The 16,113-nt window shown below is 47.4% G+C and overlaps 1 protein-coding gene across 2 annotated transcripts in view; it reads left to right on the forward strand.

The window, feature by feature from the left end:
* GMPR (guanosine monophosphate reductase) overlaps positions 1 to 16,113 on the forward strand; it is a 60,388-nt gene that overhangs the window by 16,577 nt on the left and 27,698 nt on the right. For both annotated transcript variants that reach the window (XR_008200153.1, XM_052648909.1), the window contains exons 4-5: positions 1,750 to 1,923; positions 13,627 to 13,708. Coding sequence is in view for 1 of the 2 variants with exons in the window: in XM_052648909.1 (XP_052504869.1) it covers positions 1,750 to 1,923; positions 13,627 to 13,708 (256 nt within the window). In the remaining variant the exon portion in view is untranslated. The remainder of the gene's footprint in view (positions 1 to 1,749; positions 1,924 to 13,626; positions 13,709 to 16,113) is intronic.

A 16,113-nucleotide genomic window follows, 5' to 3' on the forward strand; every position in this document is an offset into this window, starting at 1 on the left:
TCCTCTGGAGGAAGTTTGGGGAGCGTACGTTTCCAGCAGCATACTGTGAATCAGAACCGTGGCTTTCATTACCAAGGGCGATCATGCCACTCACTACCCCACTGCCACCGAAGTTAAAGCTCATTAAAAAAGGGTACTGAGAGAAACGTAACCAGTTTCCAGTTCCACCTGCCAAACTTGAACAGAAATGAAAGATTAAAAAGATAGCAGAGCTGAGTGGGAGGGAAAGAACCTGTGGACCTGGGGCACCGGTCAGACTGTCCTGGGGAGTGAAGGTGGGAGTCGGTATGTATCACATTACCAGTAGGTTTACACTCAGTCTGCGGGGTGTAGCTACACCGTTGTGATTTGTGGCTTGGGGAGAGTAACAAAGGATAGTAAGATGTGCTGCTCACCGGCAGTTTATAGTTTAGAGGTGTGAGTTAAAATATTGAATTTACAAATTTTAAATTTATAAAAAATAAATACGTCGTAGAAGGTGAGACGCTAACTCTGGGCACAGTCCCACGGGCTAGTTTTAACGAGGCATAAACTGCTAAAACGCACAGAGCAGATTTTGAGAGCCTCAGAGGGGTGGGTTGGAGGCACGGGTGCTGAGGAAGGTTGGGGGAGAGGGTATCACGGAGGAGGAGGTGGCGGCATCAGATGGAAACATGTCCCAGCACAGACAGGAAGGATCCTTTCAGTCGCGTTCATTCTTGTGCTTTGGGACATTTTGTCTTTTTTATTGGAGACATTAACACTTGTATGTCATTTTTCTTCTCTCTCTCTCTTTTTAAATATTTAGTTATTTGGCTGCACTGGATCTTAGTTGCATCGTGTGGGATCTAGTTCCCCTGACCAGGGATTGAACTTGGACCTCCTGCACTGGGAGAGCACAATTTGCATGTTGTGATATTGTTGTATTGGGAGTAAAAATGAGAACAGGAAGGAGTTTTATCAGGGAGGTTTTAGACATCTTTCACTCTCTCTTCCCCCACCCCCATCTCAGTGGGATGCTCAGGGTAACAGCCACAGCTTTGGCATGAGGAACCCGAGCAGACTGGCCACCCTGATTCTCCTTGCCTCTCCTCTGCTCCAAGAGGAGGATTTGCACCAGTCACTCCATGGTTCTGCGTTCCATGTGGCGGTGTTGTTCAGTTGCCAAGTCGTGTCCGACTCTTTGCAACCTCATGGACTACAGCATGCCAGCCTTCCCTGTCCCTCACCGTCTCCCAGAGTTTACCCTGGCTCATGTCCATTGAATCGATGATGCTGCCCAACTATCTCATCCTCTGCCATCCCCTTCTCCTTCTGCCTTCAGTCTTTGCTAGCATCAGGGTCTTTTCCAAGACTGGCTCTTCACATCAGCTGGCCAAAGTATTGAAGCTTCAGCATCAGTCCTTCCAATGAGCATTCAAGGTTGATTTCCTTTAAGATCGACTGGTTTGATGGCCGCGTGGAAAGCTTGAGGAAATTAAACAAAAGCCACGGATGAGATTGTGTGGCCAAGGCGCAGGGCTCAGTTTAGCGTTTATATGCAGTTTAGTGTTGGAAAAGACAACGGTCAGTTTAGATAACTGACCGTGAGAATCTCCTTTGCCTCTGCTGCTGCAGGTTTCTTGAGCTGGTTTGCTGTGTGTATGATCAGGGTGAACCTCAGACAGGCACGGTACTGTCCCCAGAACTGGAGGGTGGATGGAGGCAGGGTCTGGCCTCTGAATGCCACTTACCGTTCCTGTCTTACACCTCTTGGTTTATTTGGTACAGCATGTAGCCGTGAGTTCGGGCAGTGGGAAGAATGATCTGGAAAAGATGAGCGACATCCTGGAAGCTGTGCCGCAGGTTAAGTTTATTTGCCTGGATGTGGCCAATGGGTACTCGGAACATTTTGTGGAGTTCGTGAAGCTGGTCCGGTCCAGATTTCCAGAACATACCATCATGGTAAGTGTGATGGGATGACCCTCTAGATGGGGAAGCAGAGAAGAGTTACACGGTGTGTTGGGAGAGCTGTGTTCTCTTGGGAGCTTTTGGTGCCTTCTTTCTAGAAGAATAGTTGAGAATCAGTGGGAAAAGCACAGGCAGCAGCTGTGAAGATCTGAAAAGTGGTTCCACTATAAAAAGTAAAATCCAGATCAACGCCGTAGGGTGTTGGCTCCTTGTCTCTGCTAAATATCATCAAGGGTTTCGTACCATGTGAGATCTTTAAACCAAGGTGCATGTCACTGCTTAACAGTCTATTAAAAAAATGAAAACAACGCAGTTGGCTTTCTCTTTATCATATTTGTCATCTCTGCGCCACTCTCCTTGCTAGTAGAAAAGTCTGCTGTGAGAGTTGAAATCCACAATATGAACATTTCACAAAAGTCAGCTATTTTCAAATCAATTGGTGTATTGTTTTATCTAGGATCTTTATCTTTGAACTTTCCTACCTTTTGAGGGGGTTATTTTTACTAATTTTTAACACCATTACTGGTGAGAATGTATATCTGTTATCGTTGGGACACAGATTTATAGAAAAATGAACTAGAAGCTTTAGGGTTAAATTTGGGCTTCCGGAAAATCTATATTGTAATTATGTATCTTTATTGGTCTTAATTAACATGGTGATTATTGATTGACCACTAGATAATTTACCTAACTCTCCTTTTATAAGTTTTTTTGAACCCAGTTCTTTTCTAAAATTTATTTTATTGTATAGTGGATTTACAATGTTGTGTTAATTTCTGTTCTACAACAAAGTGCTTTAGTTATACATGTGTGCATATATACATTTTTTCATAGTCTTTCTTATTATGGTATATCACGAGATGTTGAATATAGTTCCCTGCGCTATACCGTAGGAGCTTGTTGTTTATCCACTCTGTACATATAGTTTGCATCTGCTAATCCCAAACTCCCAAACCATCCTTCCCCAGCCCCTCTTCTACCCTGACAAGCACAAGTCTGTTCTCTATGTTTTCCTTTTACAAATTTTTAATTTATCTTCACATTTCATCATTTTAAGGAAGGTATTTCTGTTGACAAAGCTAAATCACCTGTGAAGGATTTCCAAAACATTTTTAAAATATATTTTTATTTAGTGCTGGGTGTGCTGGGTCTTTGCTGCTGCTCAGACTTTGCTGTAGTTGCTGCCAGTGGGAGCTACTCTCTAGTTGCGTTGCACGAGCTTCTCACTGTGGTGGCTTCTTTTCTTGTGGAGCACGGGCTCTAGGGAACGTGGGCTCAGTAGTTGCAGCTCTCGGGCTCCAGAGCAAAGGCTCAGTAGTTGTGGTGCTCGGGCTTAGTTGCTCCATAGCATGTGGGATCTTCCTGGACCAGGGATTGAACCCGTGTCTCCCGTATTGGCAGGTGGATTCTTTACCACTGAGCCACCAGCGCAGCACCCCGCCCCCCCCCGCCCCCACCAAATTTTTGAGATAAGTATTTTTATGCTTTCCAATCAAGTGAGAAGAGCGCATCAAGTATTGTCCCGAGGTCAACCAGCTGTACCATGTTTGAAGCTGGGGGGGGTGGGGAACAGCAAGATTCGTTTCACCCTCATCATAGTGCTGCCAGCATTGTTGTGTTTTGATGAAGAAACACCATTTGTTGAGTTCCTCTCATGTCTTTCAGAAGGTAGAGATTTCACCTGCAATGCAGGAGACAGAAGTTCAATCCCTTGAGAAGGGAATGGCAATGAACTCCAGTTTTCTTGCCTGGAGAATCCCATGGGCAGAGAAGCCTGGCAGACCACGGTCCATGGGGTTGCAAAGAATCAGACACGACTGAGTGACTGATACTTTCACTCCCATGTTTCAGGAGGCTTCCTTCTGTTCTTTTTCTTTACATCATCTCTGTGAAGAGAAGGAACTGTTGTCCCAAGTTTATTGCAGATGAGAAATCCTTATTCCTGATCCTTAGACTTTGCGATTTTCACAAGCTCACACCCTTGTGAGTGTGGCACACCCTGTGGCGTGGTGGAGCTGGGGTTTGAGGTCAGGGCGGTCAGAATTCAGAGTCCAGGCTCTGCCTTGGAGACCTGCAAACATGCCCCATCCTTGCTAACTTTACTGATGAAGCTCCCTCCTTCCACTGGGCCATACACGTGACCAGTTTCCTATTTCTCAGTCCTGAGCTGGGCAGCTTCCTCAGGCTCCTGTCATCACCCAGCAAGGCGTATGTATCTAGTCCTGAGGCCCCAGCTGGCTCCTCTGCCCCTAGTCCCCTGGGGAAACGGAGGAATGAGAAAGCTGGCCTCCCAGGAGGGCAGATGCCCTCTCCCCTCAGCTGGGACCTGGGAGCCCTGCAAACATTTGGTGTTAAACACAAACTCTGTGCAGTGATGACTGGGATGGTAGGAAGAGCAGGACAAATATTTGAGCAGGAGGAGGCCTTCATTGATTCCTTCTGGTGAGTACTTCTGGGTTGCTGTTGATGTCTCCTCTGGTCTGAGGTAGTGGGATCTAGATCTTTCCAGATCATTCCAGTTCACCTCCAGTAGTTAGGGACCAGAAATTACACTTTTTGAATGAAGCAACCTAGTGGCTTTACTTTTTTGTTTTGGATAATTGACGTATTCTGTTGTGAAATATGACATACATACCAACAAGTGCATAAAACACGGGTGTTTAATAAACGGTCATAAAAGCAGGGGCCCTTCAGCATACCTGTACTCTGCAGCCCCTCCTCCCACCTTGGACAAAAGCCCCACCCTTCCTGGTGCTCTTTTCCTTCCTCGAGTGTCCCTGGTTTTGCCATCTACCAATGCATTCCTAAAGGACACCACTGAATTTGCCTATTTTTGAACCTCATATAAATGGTGATTCTACTGCCTGTCTTCTGGGTCTTTGCCTCTGTAGTCCATTGTGATGGCCCACATTGTTTCATGGAAGCTGTGGGGTCATATACCGTTCCTGGGGTGAATCTTAATCCCGTTTCCCAGGCACCTCCCTTGCTCTTGACCTCTTGCTCTGCTTCGATGCTGGTTGTACCAGCATTAACATCGCTGAGGGTCCCGGATGTCATTGTGGCCACATGAGCAACATGATTCGGCCGAACCACGTTGGGGACATCACCTACCTTCTGAAGCTCATTCTTCCCCCCTGTGAAAAGCTGGTCAAGATAAAAATGGTTGAAGCATCATCATGGGGATCAGATGGGCTGATGGGAAGGGTGCAGTAGTCACCCAGTGGCAAGTGGGCAAGTACCACTGAGTGACTGGGCATGTGCGCTGGGAACTGAACCAGAGGCTGAAGGCTGATGGAGAAAAGAAATGGGGGTGGGATGAGGGGGTGTATATTGGTTTTAAGAAGAAGGAGACAACATGAGCCACTTTTTGAAATAAGGATAGTGAGAGCAGAAATGCCCCAGCACCCCAGAGCTTCCAGTGCACCCTGCCTACAGTTGCCAGTGAGTTTTAGCTCACAGCTGGCTGTACCTAGGGCTGAGCGGGCTGCCTGTTGTGGAGCCTGGCTTCCAGCTCCAGGGAGAGGAGCAGGGGAGATGGGCGGTACAGGAAGGAGGCGGGCTGGCAGGGCAGGGAAAGGGCGCCAGGCCTAGTTCAGTGCCCGGGGGCTGCTGGGGTAGGGGTGAGGCGGGGAGGGGGAGAGTGACACTGAGTTCCCACGCCCCCTGGGCACCCAGGGGTGCTGAGCCACACGGAGGCCCCACCTGCTCTGTGCCTCTTCCCCGGGGAGGCGGGGTGGGTGGGGGATGCGGGGTGATGCTTTTCAGCATTCCTCTGCAGTGCCTGCCGACTGCCCAGGGGGCGTATTCCCAGTGTTGGCATTGGTCTCCCCAGGGATGAGCAGGAGGCTCTAGCCTCTCTCTCCCGGCTGCTTTACCTACATTGACTCCTCAGGTTCACGTGGAAACCTCCAGTATTCTTAACACCCTTGGTCTTTAGGAAGATAATTTTTCTCGTGGTGTTTGGAGGCATTGTGAGGATGCGCTTGTCCACTGATGGGGAACTGAAAGGTAAATAACTCAGGGGATGCTGAGTGCTGTCCTGATGGTTTTACTCTGCAGTGAACAGAAGGGCAGCTCAGAAGCGTCTTGGCAGAGCCCCAGTTCCAGGCTTGCTGCTCCCATTGCCCAGCACATCTGGGATTCACGTGGACCCTTTGCTTCTTACCTTTCACCTAAGGAAAGCACCACTGCAGGTCAGGAGGGAGGAAGCAGGGATATTTAGAGAACGTCACTGGCAGAAAAGGGTCTTGTGAAGGTGCTGGGTGTTAGAGTGTGACAAGTCCTCTGGGCCTCTGCCTGGTGGCTTTCTGAGAGGAATGGGAATGGTGTGTTCTTGGGTGGATTCCAGGGACTGTGGAAAGAGGCGCTAGCAAGGACCAGGCATTTGTCTTTTATGATAACTGGTGCTCGAGTAAGGCTAAAAGCACCTACTTTAGTTGGGAGGCTTCAGCTTAGAGGGGTCAAGAAACTTTTTGATGTTCACGCAGCCAGTGAGAGGTGGGACTGAGCTAAAGAGTGTGTCCCCAGGGTCTAGAATCCCCCTTTCCAGGCTCCCCCCCCCATTGCACCCTGCAGCAGCCAGACCCCCTACCAGCTCAGGCTCCTTGTGACCGAGAGGTTCCTGTGTGGGGTCTCTTGTGTGTGTTTAGTCGTGTCCAACCCTATGGACTGTAGCCCACCAGGCTCCTCTGTCCATTCAATTTTCCAGGCAAGAACACTGGAGTGGGTTGCCATTTCCTCCTCCAGGGGCTTTTCCCAACCTAGGGATTAAACCCGCAGTGTCCCGTGCCTCCTGCATTGGCAGGCAGATTCTTTACCACGAGAGCTGCCTGCAAAACCCAGGTTGGGTCCGGGAAGTGCTTTTGTGCTGGTGGCTCTTTCTGATCTGGCCCTGAGGACACAGGCTTGTGACACCTAATCTGTTCAGAGGAGACTAGCTCTGCTCCCCTGGGGAATGTCAAGTCAGCCACTGTTGGCAAACCCTGGGAAGCTGTGGGCATGTCCTTGGCCTTTGCGTGTGTGGCCAGTGGCTCAGACACCTGTCTGGATCCTTTCTCCAGCATTTTATGGTCAGATAAGGTTCTGAGTCACACGGAGGCCCCACCTGCTCTATGCCTCTTCCTGGGGAGGCGAGAGGGTGGGGGCGGGTGATGCTCTTCAGTGTTCTTGAAGGTGGCAGCCGTGGGCACCCTAATTTACCTCCCTGAAGCACAGACACCCTCTCAGGCCTAGTTAGCCTAGATTTTCTGGTTCATCCTCTCTTTGGAACCAGTGTCAACTGAAACTGTGGCAGAAGCTAGGAAGGGCCCCCAAGATTCGGCTGATGTGTGCCTTTGAGAGTCATGCAGTAAATTTGGTTGCTTGTGTTTTTCATGTGAAAGGTGGTTATTGCCTTGGTGGCATCTCCTACTCCCTGGAATGCCCCGGTAAATAGAGGGATATCCTCGGGTGCATGGGGGAAGTCTCTGGTATTAATGTTCTAGCACTTTCTGTTAGGAGTTGGCCCTCAGGCCAGATTCAGTCTGCTGCTGTTGGCTTGTTGTTCAGTTGCTCAGTCCTATCCGACTGTTTGCGACCCCATGGACTGCAGCACACCAGGCTTCCCTGTTCTTTGCTGTCTCTCGGAGTTTGCTCAAACTCATGTTCATCGAGTTGATGATGCCATCCAACCATCTCATCCTCTGTCATCGCCTCCTCCTCCTGCCCTCAGCCTTTCCCAGCATCAGGGTCTTGTCCAATGAGTCAGCTGTTTGCATCAGGTGGCCAAAGTATTGAAGCTTCAGCATCAACATCAGTCCTTCCATTGAATATTCAGGGTTGATTTCCTTTAGAATTGACTTGTCTGATCTCCTTGCAGTCCAAGGGACTCTCAAGAGTCTTCTCCAGCACCACCATTCAAAAGCATCATTTCTTCTGCACTCAGTCTTCTTTATGATCCAACTCTCACATCCGTACATGACTACTGGAAAAACCATAGCTTTGACTAGACGGACCTTTGTAGGCAAAATGATGTCTCTGATTTTTAATATGCTGTCTAGGTTTGCCATAGCTTTTCTTCCCAGGAGCGAGTGTCTTTTAATTGCAAGACTGCAGTCACCATCTGCAGTGATTTTGGAGCCCAAGAAAATAAAGTCTGTCACTGTTTCCATTGTTTCCCCATCTATCTGCCATGAAGTGATGGGACCGGATGCCGTGATCTTAGTTTTCTGCATGTTGAGCTTTAAGCCAACTTTTTCACTCTCCTCTTTCACTTTCATCAAGAGGCTCTTTAGTTCCTCTTCACTTTCTACCATTAGTGTGGTGTCATCTGCATCCAACCATCTCATCTGAAGTGAAGTAAAGTCACTCAGTCGTGTCTGACTCTTTGCCACCCCGTGGACTGTAGCCTATCAGGCTGCTCTGTCCATGGGATTCTCCAGGCAAGAATACTGGAGTGGGTTGCCATTTCCTTCTCCACTGCATATCTGAGGTTATTGAGGTTATTGATATTTCTCCCGGCATTCTTGATTCCAGCTTGTGCTTCATCCAGCCTGGCATTTCTCATGATGTACTCTGCATGTGAGTTAAATAAGCAGGGTGACAATATATAGCCTCGATGTACCTCCCCTTGACTTGACTTCCCCAATTTGGAACCAGTCTGTTGTTCAATGTCTGGTTCTAACTGTTGCATCTTGACCTGCATGCAGGTTTCACAGGAGACAGGTAAGTTGGTCTGGTATTCCCATCTCTTTTAAGAATTTTCCACAGTTTGTTGTGATCCACACAAAGGCTTTAGCATAGTCAATGAAGCAGAAGTAGATATTTTTCTCGAATTCTCTTGCTTTTTCTGTAATCCAGCGGATGTTGGCAATTTGATCTCTGGTTCCTCTGCCTTTTCTAAATCCAGCTCATACATCTATAAGGTCTCAGTTCACATACTACTGAAACCTAACTTGAAGGATTTTAAGCATTACCTTGCTAGCATGTGAGATGAGTGCAATTGTGCAGTAGTTTGAACATTCCTTGGCATTGCCCTTCTTTGGGATTGGAATGAAAACTGACCTTTTCCAGTCCTGTGGCTGCTGCTGAGTTTTCCACATTTTCTCATTCTACAGAAAGGATTTTTCTTGGCAAAAGACTTCCGAAGAGCCAGTAAAAAGTGGGTAGAAAACTTACTGTTTAATGGGTACAAAATTTCAGTTTGGGATGATGAAAAAGTTCTGGAGATGGATATTGGTGAAGTTCCTTTGTAAACCTTCCAGTGACAAGGACAGGTGGGTCTGATCAGCCCCGCTTTATAGGATAAATGGAGACTTGGAGTGGATACGATTTTCTTAAAATTACCCAGTGAGTGGGAGGGCCTTCAGTCAGCCCCAGCTTTCTGAAGTTATCTTACCATAGATGTCTGGGTCCAAAGGAGAACTGGAAAAATTGGGGTTGGTTTTTGCCCAGAGGACTTTTTAATTTATTTTTTAAAGTTTTCATTTTTAAAAAAAAAATAATTTAATTTTTTCCTGTGCTGGGTCTTGGCTGCTGCGCGGGCTTTTCTCTAGCTGTGGCTGGCGGACATCTCATTGTGGTGGCTTCTCTTGTTGCAGAGCTGAGCTCTAGGGTGCTCAGGCTACAGTACTTGTGGCACAGAGGCTTAGTCAGTTCTCAGCCTGTGGGATCTTCCTGGACCAGGGATGGAAGCCGCGTCTCCTGTGTTGGCAGGGGCTTCTTAACCACTGAGCCACCAGGGAGGCCCCTAGAGGCCTTTCTTAAACGTTACACACGTACGTGAAATGTTCTTGTTGTTCCTTTTGTGTGTTCTCTGGGTCCTCCCACCTGCCCTGGACTCGGAGGAGCAGGAGGTGGTGCCCGGACAGTGCTTGGCCTCCCTGGGGAGAGGGGGGCCTCACAGAAACCTCCGCCTGTCTGCTCTGGGACCCAGCTAGGGTCTGCAGCTTCTATTTGTCCTGGCTGCCCCCATCATGACCAGGCCGGACGTGCTGCCAACTTCTGAGCCTCTGGTATCCACTCCCCACAGGAGCTGTTTCTGGCCAAGATAAGCCGACTGCTCACTAATCACCCCCGGCCAACTACCCCCCCACCCCAGCGCATCCCACCCGGAGCCCGCTGCTGCCTGCGCTGTGGGCTGGGCTTCCCCCAGAGCCTAACCACACTCCCGGGGCCTCTCGCATTTCTGAACTTGACTTCTTTCAGCTTTTGTGTTTGCCCATCTTGGTTTCAAACTTGGATTGGTGTTTGTTCCTGCAAGGGGACACTCACCGTCCTCGCCTGGTCATCGGCATCCTTGTTGTGTGGTCCTCGGGCTGGAGGCTTTTTGTCATCAGTCTGAGTTTTCCCATGCTCAGTCCTCTTTGTGGTGCCTGCTTCTGGTTCAGGAGCCCTGAAGGCAGCTCGGAGGGGATGGGGACACCTGGGGAGCCCCTGGGCTCTTAATGGCATCAGCTCCCTCCACACTTTTAACCTTATCTTCACCTCACATGGTTATACTTGCTATGTCCATCTGAGGTGATTTGAATTGACTTATTTGGTATAAAGTGAACCCTTTTAAACTGGTCTGTAGGCAGTACCAGAATGGGGAGAAAAATCCACAATGAAAGTGAAACCTTGTAGGGAGCTTCGAGTAGCTTCTTTAGATGTTTTATTTTTAACTTCTAATTAATTTTTATTTGTAAAATCTATTTTGAATTTTTAGCAAGTCAACCAGGGAGGAAGAATGAGGGCTTGGCGTGCTGTTTCTTGGGTTCCTGTGTGTGTGCTAAGCCACTTCAGTTGTGTCTGACTCTTTGCGACCCTATGCACTGTATCTGCCATGCTCCTCTGTCCATGGGATTCTCCAAGGAAGAGTATGCAGTCAGTGGCCATGCCCTCTTCCAGGGCAATCTTCCCAACCCAGGGACCGAACCCATGTCTTCTGCAGCTCCTGCGCTGCAGGCAGATTCTTTACCACTGAGCCACCAGGGAAGCCCTTCTTGGGTTCCTACTAAGTTCTTTTCCAGGTTCAGAGTTGTATACTTAGGAGAAAATAAAAACCCTAAGGAAACAGAAACTATAACTTTCAATTGTAAAAGTAATGCAGTTTCTACTGTCAAATCTAAGAAATTGTAAGGAATTACTGATAAAAGTCAGAATATTCCCTCACCAGGATGTGTTTTATCAGCGTTTTGGTGTATATTTCCATCTATACATATACTTGTTTAACAAAACTGAGATCTTACTATTTCCTTCTGTTTCTCCTAACATTATACTGAAAGCATTTAAGCATTTTCCCATGGCATCAAACCAACCTTATAAACATCACATGGGTTGGCCAGAGATTGTTGAACCATTCCCTTTTGGGGGAATATATTTGCAGTTTTGCACTGTTAACAGTAATACATGTTTGTAGTTAAATCTTTGACCTCATCCATAATTATTGCCTTGAGAGAAAATCCTGGAAGTTATTGGATCAAAGGATATACATACTTTTCATTTCTGTATATGGGCAAATTATTTTCTAGGAAAACTTGTCCTGGAGTAGGCATTCCACTGGCAGAGAATGAGTGTCTGTTTTCAGCATTTAGTTTTTATAATCACTGACAATTTGTTAAGTGAAAAGTGATACCTTGGTGATATCTTCATTGAAATTTGATTGCTGGTGAAGGTTAAACACTTTCCCTGTGTTTATTGCCCACTTTTATTTCTCTCATTAGTTCATGTCCTTCAGAAGTTATTCCGTGCAGTACTTGCATTTTTCTTGTACATTTGGGAAAGCTCTCATAATGTTAGTCTTCTTCGTAATTGTGAATCTTTTTCTCCACCAGGCTGTTTATTAGTTTTGTTGATTATATGCATGAGTGTGTGTTTATGCAGGTTTTTAACTTTCATGTAGACAGATCTGTCTTTATGTTTTTTCACTTGTATGTGTATTACAAGTATTCAAAATTTTCCTCTAAATCTGGGAGGAGACAACTTTTAATTTATCTGAAGCTTATTTTGGTGCAAGGTATGAGTGATAATCCATATCTGTTTCCAAAAGATCCCTTTCCCCCCAAATTTCAATATTTCTGTCTATTGAAATATTGTTCCTTTCCTCTGTGATGTGAAACGCCATCTTTATCATGTACTGTATTCTCATATGTTCCTATCCTTTCTCTGGGCTAACATTTTCCATTGTCAAATGCTGTTGGGATTAAAGTAACTTTGAGCCATCCTCATCACCCCTTTGGAAGATCCTTTTATACAAAGTTAAAAGTCACGTTGTCTAGGTGGAGAAAGAAAAATTCCCCTGGGAATTAATTCAGTGAAAAGACACTTTTGGGGCTTCAATGCCAAAAAACAAGTTGTATGAGTTAGGGATGTACTACCCAAAATAAGACTTTGCACAGTTGTGAAAATTCAGACAGGCATCCTGCCAAGTATTCTATGTACCAACTGAAGAATCCACAGGCCAGTGAGTTGTAATAAAAAGGGCTATTTTTACGTTCCCAGGCTCCTGCAGTGAAAGAACATGCACTGTTTTCAAACCAGATGCATCCTTCTGGTTTTTAGTTTCTACCACTTCCTGGCTTATGGGTTTATTCTTAGGCCCACAGTTTCATGTTGTTCTGAAATGAAGTATGTACCAGTCCCCAAGGTGCCTAGGGTTCATCTGCCTTTTCATATCTCAGTGGGAACCACTGACCCCATGATGGGTTTAGTTCAACCCAGTCGTTCAGTCATGTCCGACTCTTTGCAACCCCATGGACTGCAGCATGCCAGGCCTCCCTGCCCATCACCAACTCCTGGAGCTTGCACAAACTCATGTCCATCAAGTCGGTGATGCCATCCAAGCGTCTCATCTTCTGTTGTCCCCTTCTCCCACCTTCAATCTTTCCCAGCATCAGGGTCTTTTCAAATGAGTCAGTTCTTGGTATCAGGTAGCCAAAGTATTGGAGTTCCAGCTTCAGCATCAGTCCTTCCAGTGAATATTCAGGACTGATTTCCTTTAGGATGGGATATCCAGGTATTTTCCCAACTATGAGGTGACCAGTAGTTCCCTAATTCTGGGTTCTATTGGTTCCATAGAAGTTCTTCAGGGGTTTTACAAACTGTGAACCACAATTAACATTTTAATCAGCTGAGAGAGTGTTTCATTGCTTATTTTATATGTTTGGGTTCTCTGTAAGAGTTTGTCTTGCCTGACCTAGAAAGACCAAGGTCTCTTGGAGTTCTGAAGTCATGTAGTTCTGTAAATTCCTCATGCTGTCTGCTCACCCAGTGGTAGCCTGGGGTGTCCAATTCTGTGTTCTTGTTAATTGTTGTTATTTAGGGTTGTTTCCAAATTTGCTGGCATACTGAGTGCAGCACTTTAGCAGCATCATCTTTTAGGATTTAAAATAGCTCAGCTGGAATTCCATCACCTCCCCTCACTTGGTTGGTGGTGATGCTTCCTAAGTTGATGCCCAGTTGATGTCACACTCTAGGACGTCTGGCTCTTGGTGAATGATCACACCATCGTAGTTAATTGAGAAGAAAGGAAACCTGGAGAAAACCCCAAGCCACCAATTGGCTAAAAGTTGATTCAGGGATTGGGCCCTTGTCTTCTCTGTTTTTTACTTTTGTCCCCTTGGCTGTCTGATGGCTTCAGAACCAGCTCCTCCTTGTGTTCAGGAGTGGGGCTCCTCCGTCACTCACCAAGTTCCTCCTGGAGTAGTTCATGATCATAAAGCTATATTCTTTCTATCCCAGGCAGGGAACGTGGTGACGGGAGAGATGGTGGAAGAGCTTATTCTTTCTGGAGCAGATATCATCAAAGTGGGAGTTGGACCAGGTAAGACTTGCTGGGAGCTCAGCTGAGAGTGTGTTGTTGGGGAGGATTGGGGTCTAGCGCTTGGGGGGACCAGAGATGCCCAGAAGGGACCTCAGGAATGATCCAGCCACAGGTTTAAAGCACATTTCTTTTGGAAGTATTGTTGAGCTTCTGATCAGAAGAGTCTCCTGATTAGAAATATCACTGAGCTACTTTCTGATGCCTCTGGGAAGTTCTGAGTGAACTTGAATATGGTTCGATTCAGATAAGGTCTTGGTTTCAGAACATTCCTGTGGAAGAAAAGAATGAAAGCTCACGAGTGATCCCATTCACCTTGAAGAGGAAGGTGAGGTATGAAGAGCTCACAGGGACAGTTAATGGATGTGAATGACTCCAGTTTATGTGAATGTTTGAGGGACCCCAAACATTACAAATAAGCATGCAGCTGAGGCCACGTTTGAACTTGACTCATGGTCCAGGCAGTTATCACCTTTGGCTCTTCAGCTGATACATATCCATTTCAGATTTTGCTGCATCCTCCCAGGCCTTCTCTCCCAGGACCACCGGTGGCATTCTGAGTGGAGGAATAAGGTGGCACCTTTCTACCCTCTTCTGGGTAGACCTATTCCTCTCAGGGCCACTTGATGCTGACCTTCCCTTTTGGCTAGACAGGTGCATGAGCTTCCATATTTTTAATTTCTTCATATTAAAAATTCCTCCTTGCACATCCATGATTAACCAAACACTAAAATGGGAGAGAAGGAAAAGAGATATACATTTTCATTTGGGAATAAAAAAACAGCAAAGTGTTTTTTTTTTTTTTTTTAACAAATACCATGCTCTCAGAAGACACTACCAAAAAAGGAAGCAAACCATAGTCTGAGAGGGAGGCAGAAACCATGGTTGTGTTGTGACCTGGCACAGTCTTCAGCCTTGAGGGACCAGGATGGGCAGGAAGGGACTCTTAGGGAAGGAGAGCCCTGTAGGCTTGTAAATGGCCCTAAGCACTTTTTTTCTTTAAATAATTTTATCTGTTTACTTTTGGCTGTGCTGGGTGTTTACCACTGTGCAGGCTTTTCTCGAGGTTTGGTCGACAGAGGCTGCTCTCTAGCTGTGGTGCAGGGGCTTCTCATTGTGGGGCTTCTGTTACGGAGCCCAGGCTCCAGGCGCGTGGGCTCAGTAGCAAGGGCTGCTGGGCCCGAGAGCACAGGCTCAGTAGTTGTGTCACATGGGCTTGGTTGCTCCCTGGCACATGGGATCTTCCTGGACCGGGAATCAAACTTGTGTCTCCTGCCTTGGCAGGTGGATTCTTTACTACTGAGCTCCACCAGGGAAGCCCAGGTGAAAGCATTAAATAAGGTTCATCACAGAACAACTCCTGGGACCTGGGGGAAAAAAAGCATTAAAAATGTGCCTCACGGCCACTGGGGCTGGGAAGAAGTGGGTACCCAGTTTCTCCTATCAACCTGGGGGTTCATCAGGACCACTCCCCGCCTTGTCCCCCACCCATGCAGAGCTCCAGGCCACTGCAGCTGAGTCCCTGCCCACCAGGATCTGGCAGTGGAGTGGGAAAGGAGAAAGGCCGATTCTGAACCAGAACCAGAGGTTGTAAAGCTCCAGTTGTGCCTCGCACAGTGCGTGTCTGGGGCAGGGGTGCCTTGGTCGGGAGGGAAGCACCACAGCCCCCAGGGAGCGAGTGGCCGTGTTGTAAGGATGGACAGAGGGAGACAGCTCCTCTCTGCAACTAGATGCGGGAGAAGGCGGCTCCCCTGGTCCAGGTGACTCTGCTGGACCCAGGCCTCAAAGTATATATAGCCTTGGCTCTCGACCTGTCGGGAGAGGTTTGTGGGCATCTGGGAAGCCACTGGTGATGGTGGGGAAAAGGAGAGGAGGCAGAGGCTTTGCATGAGTCTGGTGGGAGTGGAGGAGTTCATGCCAAGCTTTTGCATGGGCCCATAGGCGACACCTCCAGACAGGCAGGAGGGACGGAGTGAGAGTGAGTGGTGAAGCGGTGGAGACAGCGACGTGACTCATTCATTCTTGAGTTCACGCATGCTTTCAGTGACTATTTATAGCGGCCTTATTATGCACAAAGCTCTGTTCTTAGCACTAGATTGACAACAATGAATCTCCACGGAGCTTACCCTCCAGCGGAGAAAACAGATCCTCGGTTCTTACACAAATAATGACTTAAATGCTCTTTTTGAAACGAGCTGCTGTGACGAACAGTGTTCCTGAGGCAGTGACATGGAAGATGAAGCCTGGAAGATGAGAAAGGGTTGGCCAGACCAGGGGGTTGGTGCAGAGGGGAGCGCTCGGGAGACAGAACATCACGTACAGGGGATCCCCGAGGTGGGAAGAATGGAAAGGTCAGCGAGGCTGGGGGGTGCCGAGCGGGGCGGGCCGAGAGAAGAGGGGGTGGGTGG

This window comes from Budorcas taxicolor, chromosome 11 (genome assembly GCF_023091745.1).
Source record: "Budorcas taxicolor isolate Tak-1 chromosome 11, Takin1.1, whole genome shotgun sequence".
Lineage (NCBI taxonomy): Eukaryota > Metazoa > Chordata > Mammalia > Artiodactyla > Bovidae > Budorcas > Budorcas taxicolor.